General features: G+C 43.1%; 1 protein-coding gene across 1 annotated transcript in view; it reads right to left on the reverse strand.

The window, feature by feature from the left end:
• Window positions 1–18603, reverse strand: part of CTXN3 (cortexin 3) — a 225543-nt gene that overhangs the window by 46416 nt on the left and 160524 nt on the right. Inside the window, exon 4 of the mRNA XM_089684761.1 lies at window positions 15300–15448. Coding sequence (XP_089540887.1) covers window positions 15300–15448 — 149 coding nt within the window. The remainder of the gene's footprint in view (window positions 1–15299; window positions 15449–18603) is intronic.

Here is an 18603-nt window from a genome sequence, read left to right on the forward strand (position 1 = left end):
TGCTACAGGTACCACCAGGCGGTGCATTACAGAATCATACGGCCATGACGGAACCTGGAAGAGGGCCATCCCCACTGGAGGACATATTTCAGCATCTGGCGGCACTAACTCAAGCCGTCAAAACGCTGCAGGAGGGTTACACACACCTCGAGAACCGGATTTAGATGTTAGCCGCACCAGCTGCTCCATCCCAGAGCTCGGTTTCTCCGTCTGCAGTCGGAGAGCCCTCAGAACCTTCTGCCCGAGCAGTAGTCACGTTGCCTCCACCGGAGCCCCACGTACCATTGCCGGAACGTTTTAGCAGGGATCGAGCTAAATTCAGGGCCTTTCGGAACGCATGCCAGCTGTATTTTAGCCTGCAGCCACAAACTTTTTCTTCTGAATCGGTAAAAGTGGGGTTCATCGTCTCTTTACTCCAGGACGAGCCCCAGGGCTGGGCTCACCGACTAATGGAGAATGATGGGGAAATATGTTTGTCAGGATGGTTAACCCCTTTGCCAAGATGGAGGTTGAAGCCAAAATGGTTGAACCGCGTCCATCTCTGTGTGTACACGGTTACAGACCAAGCATATTTTTACTCATTTTTTGTTGTCGCATGGAAAACCCGGGCCGTTTGGGTGCAAAGGAAAATTGACACCACAAACACTTTGCACATTTTAACAATGTAATAAAATCAGTGCTTATGGTAAAGTCCACAGTCTCTTTAAAAGTTCATATACAAAATCACAAGAAGTCCTCCATATATGAGTATAGGAAGTCGATCCCATATATGAGTATGGGAAGTTTATCTCTCGAGCTGGGAATTTCTTTTGTAGATCCTCAGACTTTATTTTAGATTTATGCTGCACGTTTTAGTGTGTCTTTCTTGCACTTGCAAAAACGTGGCCAGAAACATGCGCTTCTGCCTGTGATTCCGATACGCCTAGATGTGAACGAGGCCTGAATAGTATGCAGAATGTTAACATTTCACAAATAATCATCTTTCTTCACTCTTTTCCAAATAGAATGTTTTGTATATGATTACAATGGTATCAACAGAAACAGTGAGAGGTTAAGCACTAAATGATAATCAGCATAGAGGAAGCAAATCAAACAGATATTAGGGGAAAACCTTTAACAAGGACACAAACAGGAAATAAAAACTAGCAGGGGTCCTAGTCTTTCTGTACTCAGTTTTAAAAAATAATTTTTATTTCTGTTGCTGTTGCAGAGTTACTCTAACTCCCTGTTTGTCAGTAGGACAGAACGCAAGAATACATACACTATATACACTATACCAAAAGTATTGGGATGCCTGCCTGTACACGCACATGAACTTTATTGGCATACCAGTCTTAGTCCATAAGGGTTCAAATTTGAGTTGGCCCACCCTTTGTAACTATAACAGCTTCAATTTGTCTGGGAAGGCTGTCCACAAGGTTTAGGAGTGTGTCTATGGGAAAGTTTAACCATTCTTCCAGAACCACATTTGTCAGGTCAGGCTTTGATGTCGGACGATGCTTGGCTCGCAGTTTACACTCTTAATTCATCCCAGAAGTGTTCTATTGGGATGAGGTGCAGGCTAGTCAACTTCCTCTACCCCAAACTTGCTCATTCATGTCTTTCTAGACCTTGCTTTGTGCACTGGTGCACAGTCATGTTGGAACAGCAAGGGGCCATCCCCAAACTGTTCCTACAAAGTTAGAAGCATGAAATTGTCCAAAATATCTTGGTATGAGTTCCTTTCACTGGAACTAAGGGGCCAAGCCCAACCCCTGAACAATAACCCCACACCATAAACCCCCCTCCACCAAACTTTATACTTGGCACAATGACAAATACCATTATCCTGGCAACTGATAAACCTAGACACATCCATTGGATTGCCAGACAGAGAAGCATGATTCATCACTCCAGAGAACATGTCTCCACTGCTCTTGAGTCCAGTGGCAGCGTGCTTTACACCACTGCATCCAACGGTTTTCATTGTACTTGGTGATGTAAGGCTTGGATGCAGCTGCTCGGCCATGAAAACCCATTCCATGAAGCTCTCTATGCACTGTTGTTGTCCTAATCTGAAGACCACATGAAGTTTGGAGGTCTTTAGCTATTGACTCTGCAGACAGTGGGTGACTTCTGCGCACTGTACGCTTCAGCATGCGCTGACCCCGCTCTGTCATTTTATGTGGCCTACCACTTCGTGTCTGAATTGCTGTTATTCCCTGTTGCTTCCACTTTGTTATTATACCACTAACAGTTGGCTGTAGAATATTTAGTAGCAAGGAAATTTCATGGATGGACTTATTTCACAGATGGTACCACACTTGAATCCACTGTGCTCCTGAGAGTTACCCATTCTTTCACAAATGTTTATAGAAGCAGTCTGCATGCCTAGGTGCTTGATTTTATACACCTGTGGCCATGGAGGTGATTGTAACACCTGAATCCAATGATTGGGAGGGGTGTCCCAATACTTTTGGAAATATAGTGTATCTTAAAAAGAATCCTTTGGCCACACAAAAAAAATAATAGGGGCTGCAACCTCTCCCACTCTATCCAAAACTAGGAATTGGTTATACATGCACTTTCAATCAGAGTTGCCAAAGCTGAATTACTGGGATTGAGACTACAATGATAACCTGGTTCTCATGAAGACCTTCCTTAATGCTTTGCTTGTAAAACCTAGTTTGGCGTTTGGGAGATTGTTAGTGATAAGCTTGGAAGGCCATGTGATGTGATGTGATGTGAAAGGGGAACATAACAGACATGCATCTTCCGAGCTCAGACCGCTCTCATTACACGGGGAACCAGGGCCACACATTCTACCATGGTGCTCAATCTACATCCTGCAGCACTCCCATGGACTCTTTGAGTCGGGGTGTCTGCATTCAACACCATCCTTATGCAGGCTGGTACTGGCCTAAACCTTTGGGTCTCACAGTTCAATCCAGGAGACCTTACACATTCTCCTCCAGGTTATTCTTTTTCGAGGTCCGTAATTAGGGAAACATCTTTCCCTCTTCTGGGGTGACTACACTTATACACCCTGTTCATCCCACATCTAGTGCCCATTCTTGTATCCCTCTCAACCGCTACTCACGTCTGTTCCTGTTTCACAGATTTTTTCACTAGCACTGCTGAAAGTCCACTTATCTGCATGCTTAGTAACTTTTACTGAAGACTCTGTATAGGTATAATGTATTATCTGAATCCTTAGGTCAGACAATCACTTCATCAACAATAATGTCACCTGTAGACGGTTTATGTATTTTCTTGTTGTCTAACCAGGGGCGGACTGACCATTTGGAAACTTGGGCACTGCCCGAGGGCCTGGGGTCAGTAGGGGGCCCCATGAAATGCCCCTGGTACCTTTTTTCATAGGCTTTTTTGAGTTTGGGCAAGCACACAGGGGCCCCATGATCCCCTATTGCCTGGGGGCCCCATGAGTTGCTCCGCCCCTGTGTCTACCACAGTTTCTAACATGCTTCCACTATCTATGGATTCCCTGGGTTAGAAGGGTTCCAAATCCATGTTCCCCAGGACATGGGATATACTGTATATCTTGGCCACCAATGTGATGTTACTTCTATGCTTCCATTGTTTGGCCCTCACACCTCAGCAACAGGCATTCATCTAGTGATTTAGGAAAACTTTCTACCAATCAGAGAACAAAGCCCCTGTAATCTAGTCTTTTCCAGCCCAACCACTCATGTGCACATTTAGGGTTCAAGCACACAGGACTTTTTTGATCCTCTCCTGAATGCCTTTGCTCCTGGCAGGAAAAAGACAACTTAAAAAAGGTTCTTAAAGCTGAATTTTGAACACATGTTTAGGTGTGTTTAAACACATTCAAGAGTGTCAAGCATTTGAGCATTCATGGATTCCATTAGCCAGAATATTGATTCTGCCAGTTGTAATAAATGAACACTAAATCTCTAAACACGTCTAGCGTTTAGACACGTTAAGATGCATTTAAGTATCTCATGCATTTTTTTCTGCCCAAAAGCTCCTCTCCTGAACCCGCTGGTGATGGATTTTTTTTTCATCCTGTAAATGCTCCTCCTCTAATATGCCTGTAAATGCCTGTGTGTGCATGACCACATTTTGATTGCAAGCCTTTGCAGGTCCATTTGAAAAGAAAACACAATTCTTTGTCTATCTTCATTCTCATCTAGGCCTGTTTTCATACATGTCGCTATGATTGCCAGCAAGGCATCTCTTCATCTAAACATAATGTCACTGTGATTGATTGCATTAATTAGAAGATCAGTGCTTTGTTATTATAAAGCACTTGCATAAATGTACAAGTGTTTATTTAATAAACCACAGAAATACAGAGCTAATAACAAAGCTTCAAAAATAGAATTTTCTCTTGAATTCCTACAGCTTTGATTTACATGAACAAGAGATAAATTTAGAAGTGGCCTGAAGTGTGTGTTTCTATTTACCAGAATAGAGTAGATTGAATTAGATATTTTTACAGTTACAATAATATCATTCATGCAGGACTTTGCACTGTCATGAAAATGCATAGTCTCATAGAAGTAAATGGGAGCGCACCTGAGAGCTCAGGTAACCTCACATACAAGTGCGCTGTGGCCAAACCGCAGAACCATGAACCTGCTTTAAATTCTTTGCAGCCTGATCATTTGTTTTAATGCTAGCATGCCAGTTGTAAGGGTAATTCTATTTAAAACTGAAGTTTCTCTCCAGTAGAGATATCTTCCTGCCTACATTTCTTGGCCTTCTACTAGTTTGCACTCCACATCACAGACTCTTATTCAGAGCAATACAGACATTTTGATATGGGACCCATTAGATCAGGCATGTCATAAAATGAAATAGTTTGCTCCTCTTTGTGGGAGAGAATGTATAGAAATTGGGTACTTATATAGCGCCGTCAATTTACGCAACGCTTTACATATATATTGTACATTCACATCAGTCCCTAACCTTCAAGGGGCGTACAATCAAAGGTCCCTAACTTATATTCATACATACACACACTAGGGCCAGTTTTAGATAGGATTCAAGTAACCTACCAGTATGTCGTTGGAGTGTGGGAGGAAACCAGAGTACCCAGAGAAGAATTTTTGGGTTTCCATTTTTAGAGTACATAGAACAAGGCAAAACATTTTTTTTGTTCATTTTGGATAGAATAAGGGAGGGTTATAACCCCTGTCAATTTTTTTTTTTGCCATCCATGTCCCATTGCGAAGATTTCCCTTCACTGCCTGTCCAAAGCCAAACCGAAAGTGAGAGGAAATTTAGGAAAATTCCTTGGGGATCCCCAGGTCACCAGAACTAGTGTCCCCATCAGAAGATTTTCCATCTTTCTTTCCCAACTTTTCTGGGGACAACTCAAAATTTGGGATTTTCTTTTACTTTCACTGCTAATAGTAAAAAAGAACAAATAGTGAGGGTGAATCTCCCCAATGGGGATACAGAATGCAATAAAAACTAACCTGTGTTCTAATCCCTCTTCCGTCTTCCAAAACTAAAAAAAAAAAGTTTTGCCTTTAGTTATACTTAAATGTCTGGCTTGACAGGTATATTAACATCATCCTCACCTCAGCTAGCCTTATTGAGTATTGGCCTGTACCCTTTGTGGCTAGATTGACAATTACCATTAAATGGAAGTGTATTGAGACTTTAAATATTTCTTTTAAGTAATCCATGGACTAAACCTGCAATGGCAATCTGAAAGAATAGATTTGTCCTGACAATATGGATTTGTACCCTTAATACAGACTTGCGGTACTTCTCGAATAAACCTCTTTTACCTTTTTTTTTTCCTTTGCTATGTGTTCACTTTTTCCGATGTGTTTCTTTTACTTATACAGTATTCTCACAACTTTATGTTTTATCAGATGACTGGCATTGTGCTCGATAGAGACATTAGATAACTGACTAAGCATAAGAATTACTGTATACCAGTGGGAACTACTATGCATGTTTGATGTTACATGTTTTTAGTTTAATGTACACTACACTACAATTTATATATTGTGATAGTAAGAGTCCCTGCCTCTGGAAAAAAGGGTTTAAAAAGAACATAAGACTCTTAAACAGTCAGTTGAGAAGTGCCAGCAGATGTAATGTGTGCAGAGAAAACTGTTTTTTAAGTTTTTGCTGGATTTGGTAAGTCCGGATCGGGGATGGAAGTTTGAAGGCTCCAAAGAGTATTGGATGAGGAGGAGTCTTCAGTCCTATGTCCAGGTTTTCCAGAAGTTCTACAGGTTGTGTTTGTGTCTAGGTGCACACACTCGTTATAAGGCAGATCTGAGCATAGCTCAGGGCAGTTGGAGTTGCAGCAGTTGCTGCCTTTTGGAGTCAGAACCCTGTTTGGAAACCTGGGTTTTCCTGACAGAGACTGCATCCCTTCTGAGGGGGAGCTTCTTGCCCGAAGGACGGGAAAGGTTGGAACAACTACACAGGCCTGGGAGACCAAGAGAAGGTCTGCGAGGCTGGGAAAGCCAAGGTGGCTAGGAAGTCCAGGAGAGCTGGAGGAAGTCCAGAGGTCTCAGGGAGAGTGGGGAAACCCAGAGGGGCTGGATAATCCTGTTGAGGTCCTGAGTAGGCCTGTGCAGCAGGGAAATGCAAGTTGAGGTACAGTGTGCTTAAGAACTAGGTCACTCTGTATTTTTTTCATTTGTTATATATACTGGAGAAGAACCCCTGTGTGGGGAATCCATGTGTTTATGAACTTTCATTTTGTTTTTTCTTTTTAATAAAAATGGGCTGCCACATATTTCAATAGTAAACACCATTTACCATGTAGTTTTCAATCCCTTTATTTTATTGAGGTCTTCTTGTAAAGTTTTTACATCCTGCTATGAAGTTATTGCCCTACTTATCTTTGTATTATCAGCAAATACTGAGATGAACTATTTATACCAACCTCTATATCATTTATGCATACATTAAACAGAATTGGACCCAGAATAGAGTCTAGGGGTGCCCCACTTAAAACATCAAACACACTATTTATCACCACTCTTTGAACATGCCCCTGTAACCAGTTTTCTATCCAACTACATACAGTACATTATTGTCTATTCAATTTGTAAATTAAGTACTTATGGGGAACTGTATTGAATGTTTTGCCAAAATCCAGATACACCATGTCCCCAGGACTTCCTTTATCTAAGCTCAATTCCTTGTAGAATGCTAACAGATAGTCTGGCATGCTATCAATAAGACTCTCGCCGAAACGCGTTAGACTTACAGATCCTGTACCAATATTTTGTAACCAATAAACAAACTGGATTAAGAAGCAATCGAGTTGCTGGCTAATATTTTGGAAGATAGCTGAACTCACTAAACAATTGAAATCCATAAATGTCTCTATTGCATGCAGAATGCTATGGAAATAGAAAAAGATATGGTAGACTTGATATAGAAGTGTTTAGGGCAGTAAAAACGAGTGTCTTGAGAGGAGGAAGGATTAGAAAAGCCCAGACACAAGGAAAATGAAATTACAACACAATAAGGGGGATGAAGTATAGAAAATAACATGTAATACACAAGGTGGAAGCATAATCAAAAACAATTACAGGTGGCACAGCCAGGCACCATGAGGTACCTGTACGTTGCGGTGAACTACGTGGTTCTCAGGCGTACATGTCTGCATCCCCTGCTGACCTGTGCTGTGATTGGACACAACATGAGTTTGTCAGCAGGTTTCAACCAATGATTTTGCAACCTGCTGATCAGCTGTCACCAACCACAGAGCAAACACACAGAACTCTGTGTACACAGAACAGCGATCTGGCTTTTTCTTCTCCCTAAAAAACAGGGAGGAAAAGCAGCCAGATCTGTGAGTAAAAACAGCACACATTACACTTGTTAGGCACACAGTTAACCCCTTTCATTGCCCATTGATGTTAGTCCCTTCCCAGCTGGTGTATAGTATTGTATACAGTTTATTTTATTAGTGTCATTAGCAACGTCAATGCCAGTTAGTCAGTGTCCCTTCCAGCCAGTGTCTGTTATAACCAGATTGCCTACCACACTATCACAGTCACACTATAAGTCGCTTGTCATCACCATTACTATAGTATCTTGATCTCAATCAGAACTATACTAGTGTCCCCAATAGTATACTGTCCCCAAAAACGCAGTTTTATTTTTACCAGGTATGTAGCAGAATACATTTTGGCCTAAATTTATGAAAAAATTTAAATTTGTTGGATATGTTTTATAACAAAAAGTAGAAAATATTGGGTTTTTGTGTTTCCCAAAATTTTGGTCTTTTTTTTATATTTGTTTATATAAAAAAAATTATTATACACTATTTCAACATCAGATCATCTTTAGAGCAGCTGAGTTTGGAGACAAGCTGTTAACCCTCACAGCACCAGAAGTTCATCAGCAGGAAGAGGACAGGGCAGCCCTGCAGTTAAAGTGTTACTAAACCCAGGACCCTGCATTCACTATATCTGATCTCCCACAGTACACAGAACATGAAAGTGCAATTATTTAGTAACAATAAACTGCTAAATACCTTTTCTCATCAGCAGTTAGAGCAGTCTTGTGACTTCTATCAGTGTTCAGCAGACCACTGGTTAAAGCTTGTAGGAGGAGTTTTTGAGGAGGATGCAAAACCCATAACCTCTGTCTGGACAGTGCTGATTGGCCCTGTGTTGATCACATGCACTCTCCCAATGCAGAATGGCTACATTTCAGTCTGTCTTATCAGGAGATAAGACACGGACATTTCAACAAGAGGAGGAGCATAGAAGTCCGGATCAAATGGTATTTTTGATGAAGAGGATTAACCCCTTAGGTTCCATAGTGAGTATAACAAGCATGCTTTACTGCATAAACAGACTGATTTTACTGTTGTGGGCAGGGGCGGACTGACCATTTGGAAACTCGGGCACTGCCCGAGGGCCCGGGGTCAGTAGGGGGCCCCATGAGATGCCCCTGGTACCTTTTTCATAGGCTTTTTGAGTTTGGGCAAGCACACAGGGGCCCCATGATCCCCTATTGCCCAGGGGCCCCATGAGTTGTCAGTCCGCCCCTGGTTGTGGTTGTAGTAACACTTTAAGACTTCTAGAGAATCCAGAACCCTGCACATCCTGGAACATACTTCATTACAGATTACACTTTGTTAAGTAGTGTCATTAAAGACATAGAGAAAAAAAAAATTTTAGGTAAACCTCAGCTTTTACTTTCATAAAAATTAACTTTCATAGGCAATAGTTTGCGAAAGGTTTTCAAGTACTTTTGCATAAACTAGACTTATTTACCCTTGGATCAGTCGTCTTCAATTAGAACAATTTATTTCATAACAGAATACTGTTTGCAAGGGTACATTGGAGAAGGTTGGCTGGACCATGATGGGAAAGAGGAGGGTGAGTCTTCTGTAACTCTTTTCTGTTATATATATTTGGGATGACCTATACCCGGGGGTGGACTGACCATATGGAAAATAGGACGCTGCGCGAGGGCCCAGGGTCAGTAGGGGGCCCCATGAGGTGCCCCTGGTACCTTTTTCATAGGCTTTTTTAAGTTTGGGCAAGGACACATGGGCCCCATGATCCCCTATTGCCCGGGGGTCCCATGAGTTGTCAGTTTGCCCCGGCCTATACCCACTGTTTCTTTCCAAAATTTTTTGCCTCAAAAGTTTATTATGCTAAATCAATACATTTGGTAAATATACAAAAGAATATTAATTCTGTATAACCATATGATGTAAAATCAAACCACAAACTTCTGAGTTCCATAAAGCCATCTGTCACCATTACTAGGTGCCAGGTTAGATTTTCACAGTTCAGAGTGGTAACACATTTAAAAAGCTTCTTCCAATGCCCTTGCCAGTAGAGAGTAATAAACTTGAAACTGAACTTTCCTTCACAATCTTTTACAGTACAGGAAGGAAACAAAATAATACGGGGAAGAAAATGTTCTAGGGAGCATTTGGCTCTTACTCCTCTTAAAGTTACTACAATGTAGCCTTAATGGAGTTTATTAGCTTGACTTTAGCACAGTGAAAAAACATTTCAATTTACATTTCCAGATAACAATTTAAATGTTTTATTATTGAGTATTGACATGATACTTTTTTTATTTGCACTAACATACAATTTTGAGGACAAGCTTTCGGGGTATGTCCCCTTCTTCAAGGTCCAGGCAGTACTACTTCACAAAGTTTTAGCAGAATGTTAAAAGAGATGTGGAGAGGGGGAGAAATAAAAAAACAAAAAACAAACCCAGAAAGAAACTTACACAAACAACTGTACACAGCAATGGTTATAAAACTAGGATTAGACTAGAGATAAAACACAGCAAAAGCAAAGACTGGGGGGGGAGACAACACTCACAGAGGCAGTCATGCTTGAGCTAATAGTCATAAAACTGTTGGATAATGAGCGAGGAATCCCATGTCCAAATTAAGGCCGTTATCTCTTGTATCAAATAAAATTATCATTCTTAGTTCAACATTTTTCCTTTCCTGAATAGTTTTGAAATTTCCTTTAACTACTAAAATATTGAGGTCTCCCAAAGTGTGGTCTGGTTGTGTGAAATGGTGTCCAACAGGTGTGCAGAAGTCATCTTTTTTATGTTCCTTGATGGTATGTCTATGCAAATTCATCCTTGTTTGCAACTTCTGTCCTGTTTCGCCAACATAAGATCCTTTGCTACATTTACTGCACTGGATAAGGTACGCAACATTACTAGAGGTGCAGCTGTATGATCCGGAGATATTGAATATGTCTTTTGAGTGTCTGACACTTTTTGATGGATTGATTTGGTTGCACAGTTTGCAGCGTTTTCCATTGCAGGGTTCACTTCCATTATTTGTGACATCATAATCAGAAGGAAGTTTCCTACTGATTAGTTTATTTCTGAGGTTGGGGGGTTGTCTGAAAACCAGTATTGGGGGTTGCTGGAATATTTGTTTCAGAGTTCCATCCTCTGTTATGATGGGTTGTAAATCTTTGATTATTTTTTTTATTCCTTCTAGTGCTGGGTTGTATGTGGTTACTAGAGGTACACGGTTGTTTGTTTTTTTTCCTTGTACTGAAGTAGTTTTTCTCTTCGGGTTCTCAAGGCTGTGTTTATGCCGGAGTTGATAGTTTTGTCCTTGTAATCTTCCTTATGGAAGGCGTCTGCTAGTGTCCCGAGATGTGTATCTCTGTCTCTGGGGTCAGAACATATTCGGTGGTATCTGATGGCCTGAGTGTGTATGATGGCACGTTTCGTGTGTTGGGGGTGGAAGCTAGAACTGTGGGGGTAGTTGTATCTGTCAGTGGGTTTCCTGTATATCAGTGGTTCTCAACCTTTCTAGCGCCGCGACCCCTTAATACAGTTCCTCATGTTGTGGTGACCCCCAACCATAAAATTATTTTCGTTGCTACTTCATAACTGTAATTTTGCAGTAGGAGGAATAGTGCCACGTCATTGGTGTCATTGGGAGGAATAGTGCCCCATCATTGGTATCAGTGGGAGGAATAGTGCCCCGTCATTGGTGTCAGTGGGAGGAATAGTGCCCCGTCATTGGTGTCAGTGGGAGGAATAGTGCCTCGTCATTGGTGTCAGTGGGAGGAATAGTGCCCCGTCATTGGTATCAGTGGGAGGAATAGTGCCCCATCATTGGTGTCAGTGTGAGGAATAGTGTCCCATCATTGGTGTCAGTGGGAGGAATAGTGCCCCATCATTGGTATCAGTGGGAGGAATAGTGCCTCATCATTGGTATCAGTGGGAGGAATAGTGCCCCATCATTGGTGTCAGTGGGGGGGAATAGTGCCCCATCATTGGTATCAGTGGGAGGAATAGTGTCCCATCATTGGTATCAGTGGGAGGAATAGTGCCCGATCATTGGTGTCAGTGGGAGGAATAGTGCCCCATCATTGGTATCAGTGGGAGGAATAGTGCCCCGTCATTGGTATCAGTGGGAGGAATAGTGCCCCGTCATTGGTGTCAGTGGGAGGAATAGTGCCTCGTCATCGGTGTCAGTGGGAGGAATAGTGCCTTGTCATCGGTATCAGTGTGAGGAATAGTGCCCCGTCATCGGTATCAGTGGGAGGAATAGTGCCCCATCATCGGTGTCAGTGGGGGGAATAGTGCCCCATCATCGGTGTCAGTGGGAGGAATAGTGCCCCATCATCGGTGTCAGTGGGAGGAATAGTGCCCCATCATCGGTATCAGTGGGAGGAATAGTGCCCCATCATCGGTATCAGTGGGAGGAATAGTGCCCCATCATCGGTGTCAGTGGGAGGAATAGTGCCCCATCATCGGTGTCAGTGGGAGGAATAGTGCCTCATCATTGGTATCAGTGGGAGGAATAGTGCCCCATCATTGGTATCAGTGGGAGGAGGAATAGTGCCCCATCATTGGTGTCAGTGGGGGGAGGAATAGTGCCCCATCATAGGTGTCAGTGGGGGGAATAGTGCCCCATCATTGGTGTCAGTGGGGGGAATAGTGCCCCATCATAGGTGTCAGTGGGGAGAATAGTGCCCCATCATAGGTGTCAGTGGGGGGAATAGTGCCCCATCATAGGTGTCAGTGGGGGGAGGAATAGTGCCCCATCCTTGGTGTCAGTGGGGGGAGGAATAGTGCCCCATCCTTGGTGTCAGTGGGGGGAGGAATAGTGCCCCATCCTTGGTGTCAGTGGGGGGAGGAATAGTGCCCCATCCTTGGTGTCAGTGGGGGGAGGAATTGTGCCCCATCGTTGGTGTCAGTGGGGGGAGGAATCGTGCCCCATCCTTGGTGTCAGTGGGGGAGGAATAGTGCCCCATCGTTGGTGTCATTTGGGGGAGGAATAGTGCCCCATCGTTGGTGTCAGTGGGAGGAATAGTGCCCCATCGTTGGTGTCAGTGGGAGGAATAGTGTCCCATCGTTGGTGTCAGTGGGAGGAATAGTGCCCCATCATTGGTATTAGTGACACCAATGATGGGGCACTATTCCCACTGACACCAATGATACTTACCTTGCAGACCCCTGCTCCAGCCTGGGCTCGCTCGCTCCCTCCCTCTCCCATGGTACCGACACTTACCTGTCAGATGTTTTCCTTCTCCGGCCGCTCTCCTCCTCTTCACTCGCTCGATCTTTGCGGTGCCGCTCGGCTCCTCCTCTCCAAGCTCCACCTCCTTGCCGGTGATTGGCCGCCTGTGTGCCTCTCCTGAGCTACAGTGCCGGCGTCTAATCACAGGCGAGGATTGATCTCGAGGTGTGTCCAGATGACAGGGGCGGCATGTCATCCCGCCCACACCTGGAGACGGCGGTGGCGGCGGCGGCGGCGAGGAGCAGTGTCTCGGTTCCTAAGACCATCGGAAATATGTGTTTTCCGATGGTCTTAGGCGACCCCTGTGGAAGCGTCGTTCGACCCCCAAAGGGGTCGCGACCCCCAGGTTGAGAACCGCTGCTGTATATTGAGGTGTGAAGTGTAGCATCCCTGATGTATACTGCTGTGTCTAGGAAGTTGACGTGTGTGTCTGAGTATTCTATTTTTAGTTTGATTGATGGATGAAAAGTGTTGATCAATGAGTAAAATTGTTTTAGGTTATCTTCACCTTCTGTCCATATGATGAAAATATCATCAATATAGCGATAGTATCTGTATAGTTTTTTTCCATGCAGTTCAGGAATTTTTCCTCCAGGTCAGCCATAAATAAATTGGCATATTGGGGTGCCATTTTACTTCCCATCGCAGTACCCATACATTGAAGATAGATGTCTTTATTGAAAGCAAAGTAGTTGTGTAACAACTATGAGCTGTGTAACATCCTCAGCAGTGTATTTGTGGTTTGGTGAGGATGATAAGGATCTGTGACATGCAGCTAATCCATCCTTGTGAGGGATATTACTATACAGGGATACTACATCCATAGTCACTAGAAGTGTAATAGATGGTAATTGCTGTATGTTGTTGTTGATCTTGTTAAGAAAGTCTGTTGTGTCTTGCAGAAAACTAGCAGTATTCATGACTAACGGTTTTAGAATGTTTTATTATAAAATCTGGCATTTTGATGCTTTAAAATTGTGCCTTGTCTGCTTGAAATCATTGCATTTTATGTGTGATACATAATAACAGACTGGATTCACTCGGATTCACATGTATTATATGTTTGTGTTGGTGGATTGTTTGTCTCTTGCACTCTCAACTGCAAAGGGATGGCTCAATACATTCTAAAGAGAGTCCAAAGATAGGGAAAAATATTAAAGTAGTATTATGCCCTTAATTTTTTCAGCCTAACACATTGAGCACAATAAACTAAACATTCCCCAGAAAGCTATTTGTTAAAATTTGTACCCATCACTTGCGGTTTACAGCTTTCAGTGCTGCTGTCTACTACTCTGTCAGTGATGCTTTCCGGAACTTCCGGTCTTTACAGGAAAGAGTCAACAGTGGACAGTGCAGTCTCCAGTCAATCTGCTAACTTGGAGAGGGGAGAGAGGTGAAGGTTGACATGGAGCACAGGAGTGTCTTGCCATCCTAGGCTTTGAGGGTGTGTGTTTCTATTGATGCACACAGTGTAGGGAGACACAACTCTAATACCAGCATGCATGGGTGTCTCCATGGGTCACTGCAAGAGAAAGGAGTGACCCTTAAACATGGCACAAGGTTAAACTGGTACTGTCAGGAATGGACTGGCCAGCAATAGTGGGACTCACCTGCCTTATGAGCTGCAGTACCAGGGCTGGCCAGCGGGTGCTCCCAGCAATCAGAGACTCAACCTTGCAGCCAGTCAAACACCTGGAACTAATTATACTGGTGTATTTAAGGGACATTCAGACCTGCAGACTCTGCCTTGGTGTTGTGTTTCTCCTGGGCCCTGTATCCTGTTCCTGTTTCCTGTTGCTGTTCCTGTTCCTGTCTGATTCTCTGCTGACCCTGCTCTGATCCCTGGCTTGTCTGACCATTCTCCTGCTCCTGATCCCTGGCTTGTCTGACCATTCTCCTCTGCCTGACCCTCTGTACCACGCAGCCCGCTACCTGCTGAACCTGGCTTGTGACCCCGACCATTCTCCGCTTGCTCCCCCTGTACCTACCTGCCCGATTGATATTGACCCGGCCTGCCTGACGACACTTGCATTGTATGTACTGTTATCTGTGGGTGGTTGGTTTGGTTTGTTTGCACTGTGTTTTAGTATTGCACTGCATTTATGTTTGTATTGTTAGTGTTAATAAATTACATTGTTTATAACATATCTGAAGTCTGCGTTTCCCTGAGTCAGTCACACACCTCTGGTCATACCCGGGAGCCCTGACAGGTACATACTGTAGAGGAGAACAAAAACAGAGCGCACCAACCTTGCGCATTACCTCAGTAAACAGTTAGTAGATTTATTGATTTAGAAGATATACTCACAAAAGTAGTAATAAAACAGGCATATACAATCCAAAAGCGCATACTACCATAAGGAGACATATGCGAATCCCATCTGAAGGCGAAGTTCTCAGAGTGACACTGAAGAGGGGGGTCCCTTTTTCATCAGAGCTCTGATGTGTCTGTATATACTGTAGGCAGAGAAAAAGCTGCATACTCAGTAAGCAATTTAATCAGTTGCTTAAAAATCAAGGGGTTTAAATGAACTTTAAATGTGACATAGATTTTATTAGTTTTTATTGTAACTGTCAAACTCTGTACTAAAAGTATGCCTGACCTTGCCCTTACTCCTCAACAGACAGCTGAAGGCCCCCCCACCATTGAAAACAGTAAACCTGAAAGAGCAAGACACCAACTACTACGCTTCAATCTGAAATTAACCATCATAAATTGAAGCATAGTAAAGAATATCTATCAAAATGTAAAAGTTATTCCATGTATTTTTATTCTAGTCAGCACAAACCACAACACAGCCTGTCTGTTTACTACTACAAAGCTGTTGCATAATAATATAGAAAACATTATTTCAAACTGCATGGATGCAACAAGCCTAAAACAGCTGTAAGTAGTTTGGAATACAGATTATTATCAAGAATGGCACAGGTAGGGATACAGCTAAACTATAACATAATCCAGCATGTGAATGTGTTGTGGGGGGGCAGGATTATATTAAAAAGTCCACAGGTCCAAAGATTTCTGTGGCAGCTCCACAATGAAACTGAAGTAATCTCTGCAATATATAAAGGAAACAGCAGAGGGCGCCAACTAAGATAGTATCTAGGAAAAGGTTGTATTAAAAATATCAAGTGGCAATTTACAAGACGCATAAAGATGAGAGCATATAATCCACCCACTGCTGTTTGCTGTTGAGCCTCAGTGTGTCTTCAGGAGCCAGGAAGCAGATGCCGCTGTCAGGAGCTGTGTAGGACACCAGAAACGAAACTGGAGATCCTTGAGCCACCGTGGAGCGCATAGACTATGTAGGACCGTGATGACACACCTAAGGGGGGCCGCAGCATGGGGAACGTGGCTACATGTTTCGGAGTGTAACTGCTCCTTTTTTAAGTCAAGACCAGGTGGAATAAGGGCAAAAAAACTAAAAAGAGAAAAAGAAAAAACAAATACAGCTACCAAATTCAAAATTCATTAACCCCTTCATGCCGGCGCCTCCCGGCCCTTTAAAGGTTCCAGAAGCCAGGAGGCGGGATGGGGTTTAGGGACATGTGACCGCCGTGACGTGCCATCACGGCGGTCACATGATCGGGAAAGGTCCCAATCGAAAGAGGAGATCAGGACCTTTCTGTGAGTACCGGACATGTGTGCTGGGAGCGCGCAGGGCGTGCGCTCTTGGCACATATGTCCTTTTTTAATAGAACGTAAATGTGCGGCCACTCGGCATCTACGCCCAGACGTCGGAAGCCCGCAAATTTGTGTGCGGCCGGCATGAAGAGGTTAAGCTGCAACCTATTCAATTTTTGTTTTTGGAGATTAAGAAAAGCAAGTGTACTTCATTAGGGAATAGCAATTATTAAATGATTATGTTAGCCAACAGAATGCCTTTATTGATATGTACTGTAGATAAATAGCCACCTACATATATAAATACATATATACAAAATATAAATGTTCCTTTGGCTATAGATGATCCTTAGCCAAATGTGGCCTATTTTGATCAAGTACCAGGAAGCATGTTTGATATTCATTACAGTAGGTAATGCGTAAAAACACAAGCAATAACTCACATTATAAATACATATAGTATATTATATGCTTATAGGTATGTGAGGGCCCTTATGTGATACGAGACTTGTTGATTGCACTACAATTTGGAGAGTGCAAAATCTGGTGCAGCTATGCTTGGTAGCCAATCACCGTCTAACTTCAGCTTGTTCAGTTCAACTTTGACAATAAAACCTGGAAGCTGATTGGTTTCTATGCTGAGCTGCACCAGATTTTGAACTCTCCAGTTTTAGTAAATCAACCCCTGTAAGTAACTCCTAACTCTTCTACAACCTAATCTCAAAGAGCAGCTATGTAACATGCATTTTTAACTGCTTCCGCGCCACCCTATAGCAGAACTACTGCTACAGGGCGGCAAGGCTGCGCAAAATCATGTATATATATATGTGATTTTGTATTTCCAGGTAGGGGGCGCACGCACCCTACCCATGCCACCGTTTTAGGCCTTGGCTGTTAATCCAGTGTTTTTCTACCGGCACCCGGTGATCTCCGAGGATTTCCGACGGGACGGGGAGAGACCTGTATGTAAACAATACAGATCTCTCCCCTGTCAGCTCCTGCACACTGCTTTGTGTGGCTCTGCATAGCAGAGCCACACAAAGCAGTGTGCTTACACTGAAACACACACACAGCACCCATAGTAAAACAGCACACAGTTAACCCTTTGATCGCCCCACATGTTAACCCCTTCCTGCCCAGTGCCATTAGTACAGTGTCAGTGCTTTTTATTAGCGCTGATCACTGTATTGGTGTCACTGGAGATCTCCGTGACACCAAGTCAGTTCCCCCCCAGTGTCAGAATGCCCGCCGCAATCAAAGTATAAGTTGCTGATCGCCGCCATTGATAATAAATAAAAAAATACATTCCAGTATCTATACCGCAATTTGTAAACGCTATAACTTTCATGTAAACCAATTAATTTGCAAGTATTGGGGGTTTTTTTTTAGCAAAGACATGTAGCAGAATACCTTTTGACCTAAATGTATGATGAAATTTCGTCATAAATTGCGGCCAAAATGTATTCTGCTACATATCTTTGCTAAAACAAAATCCCAATACGTGTAAATTAATTGGTTTACATGAAAGTTATATCATTTACAAATGGCAGTATAGATACTGGAATTTTTTTTATATATATATATATATATATATCTTTTAGTAATGGCAGCGATCAGTGACTTATTGCAGGACTACAGGACTGCGGCGGGCATTCTGACACTGGGGGGAACTGACTAACTGTCACTGCCATCCCCAGTGACACTAATACAGTGATAAGTGCTAATAAAAAGCACTGACTCTGTGCTAATGACACTGGGTAGGAAGTGGTTAACATCTGAGGGCGATCAAAAGGTTAACTGTGTGCTGTTTTACTGTGTGCGTTTCACTGTGTCAGCACATTGCTTTGTATTGCTTTGATATGCAGAGCAATACCGAGCAATGTGCAGGAGCTGACAGGGGAGAGATCTGTATAGTTTACATACAGGTCTCTTCCCGTCATTCTGACACTGGGGGGAACTGACTAACTGTCACTGCCATCCCCAGTGA

Source organism: Staurois parvus, unplaced genomic scaffold (genome assembly GCF_062004578.1).
Source record: "Staurois parvus isolate SC_StPar_1 unplaced genomic scaffold, SC_StPar_1.0 ptg000355l, whole genome shotgun sequence".
Classification (NCBI taxonomy): Eukaryota; Metazoa; Chordata; class Amphibia; order Anura; family Ranidae; genus Staurois; species Staurois parvus.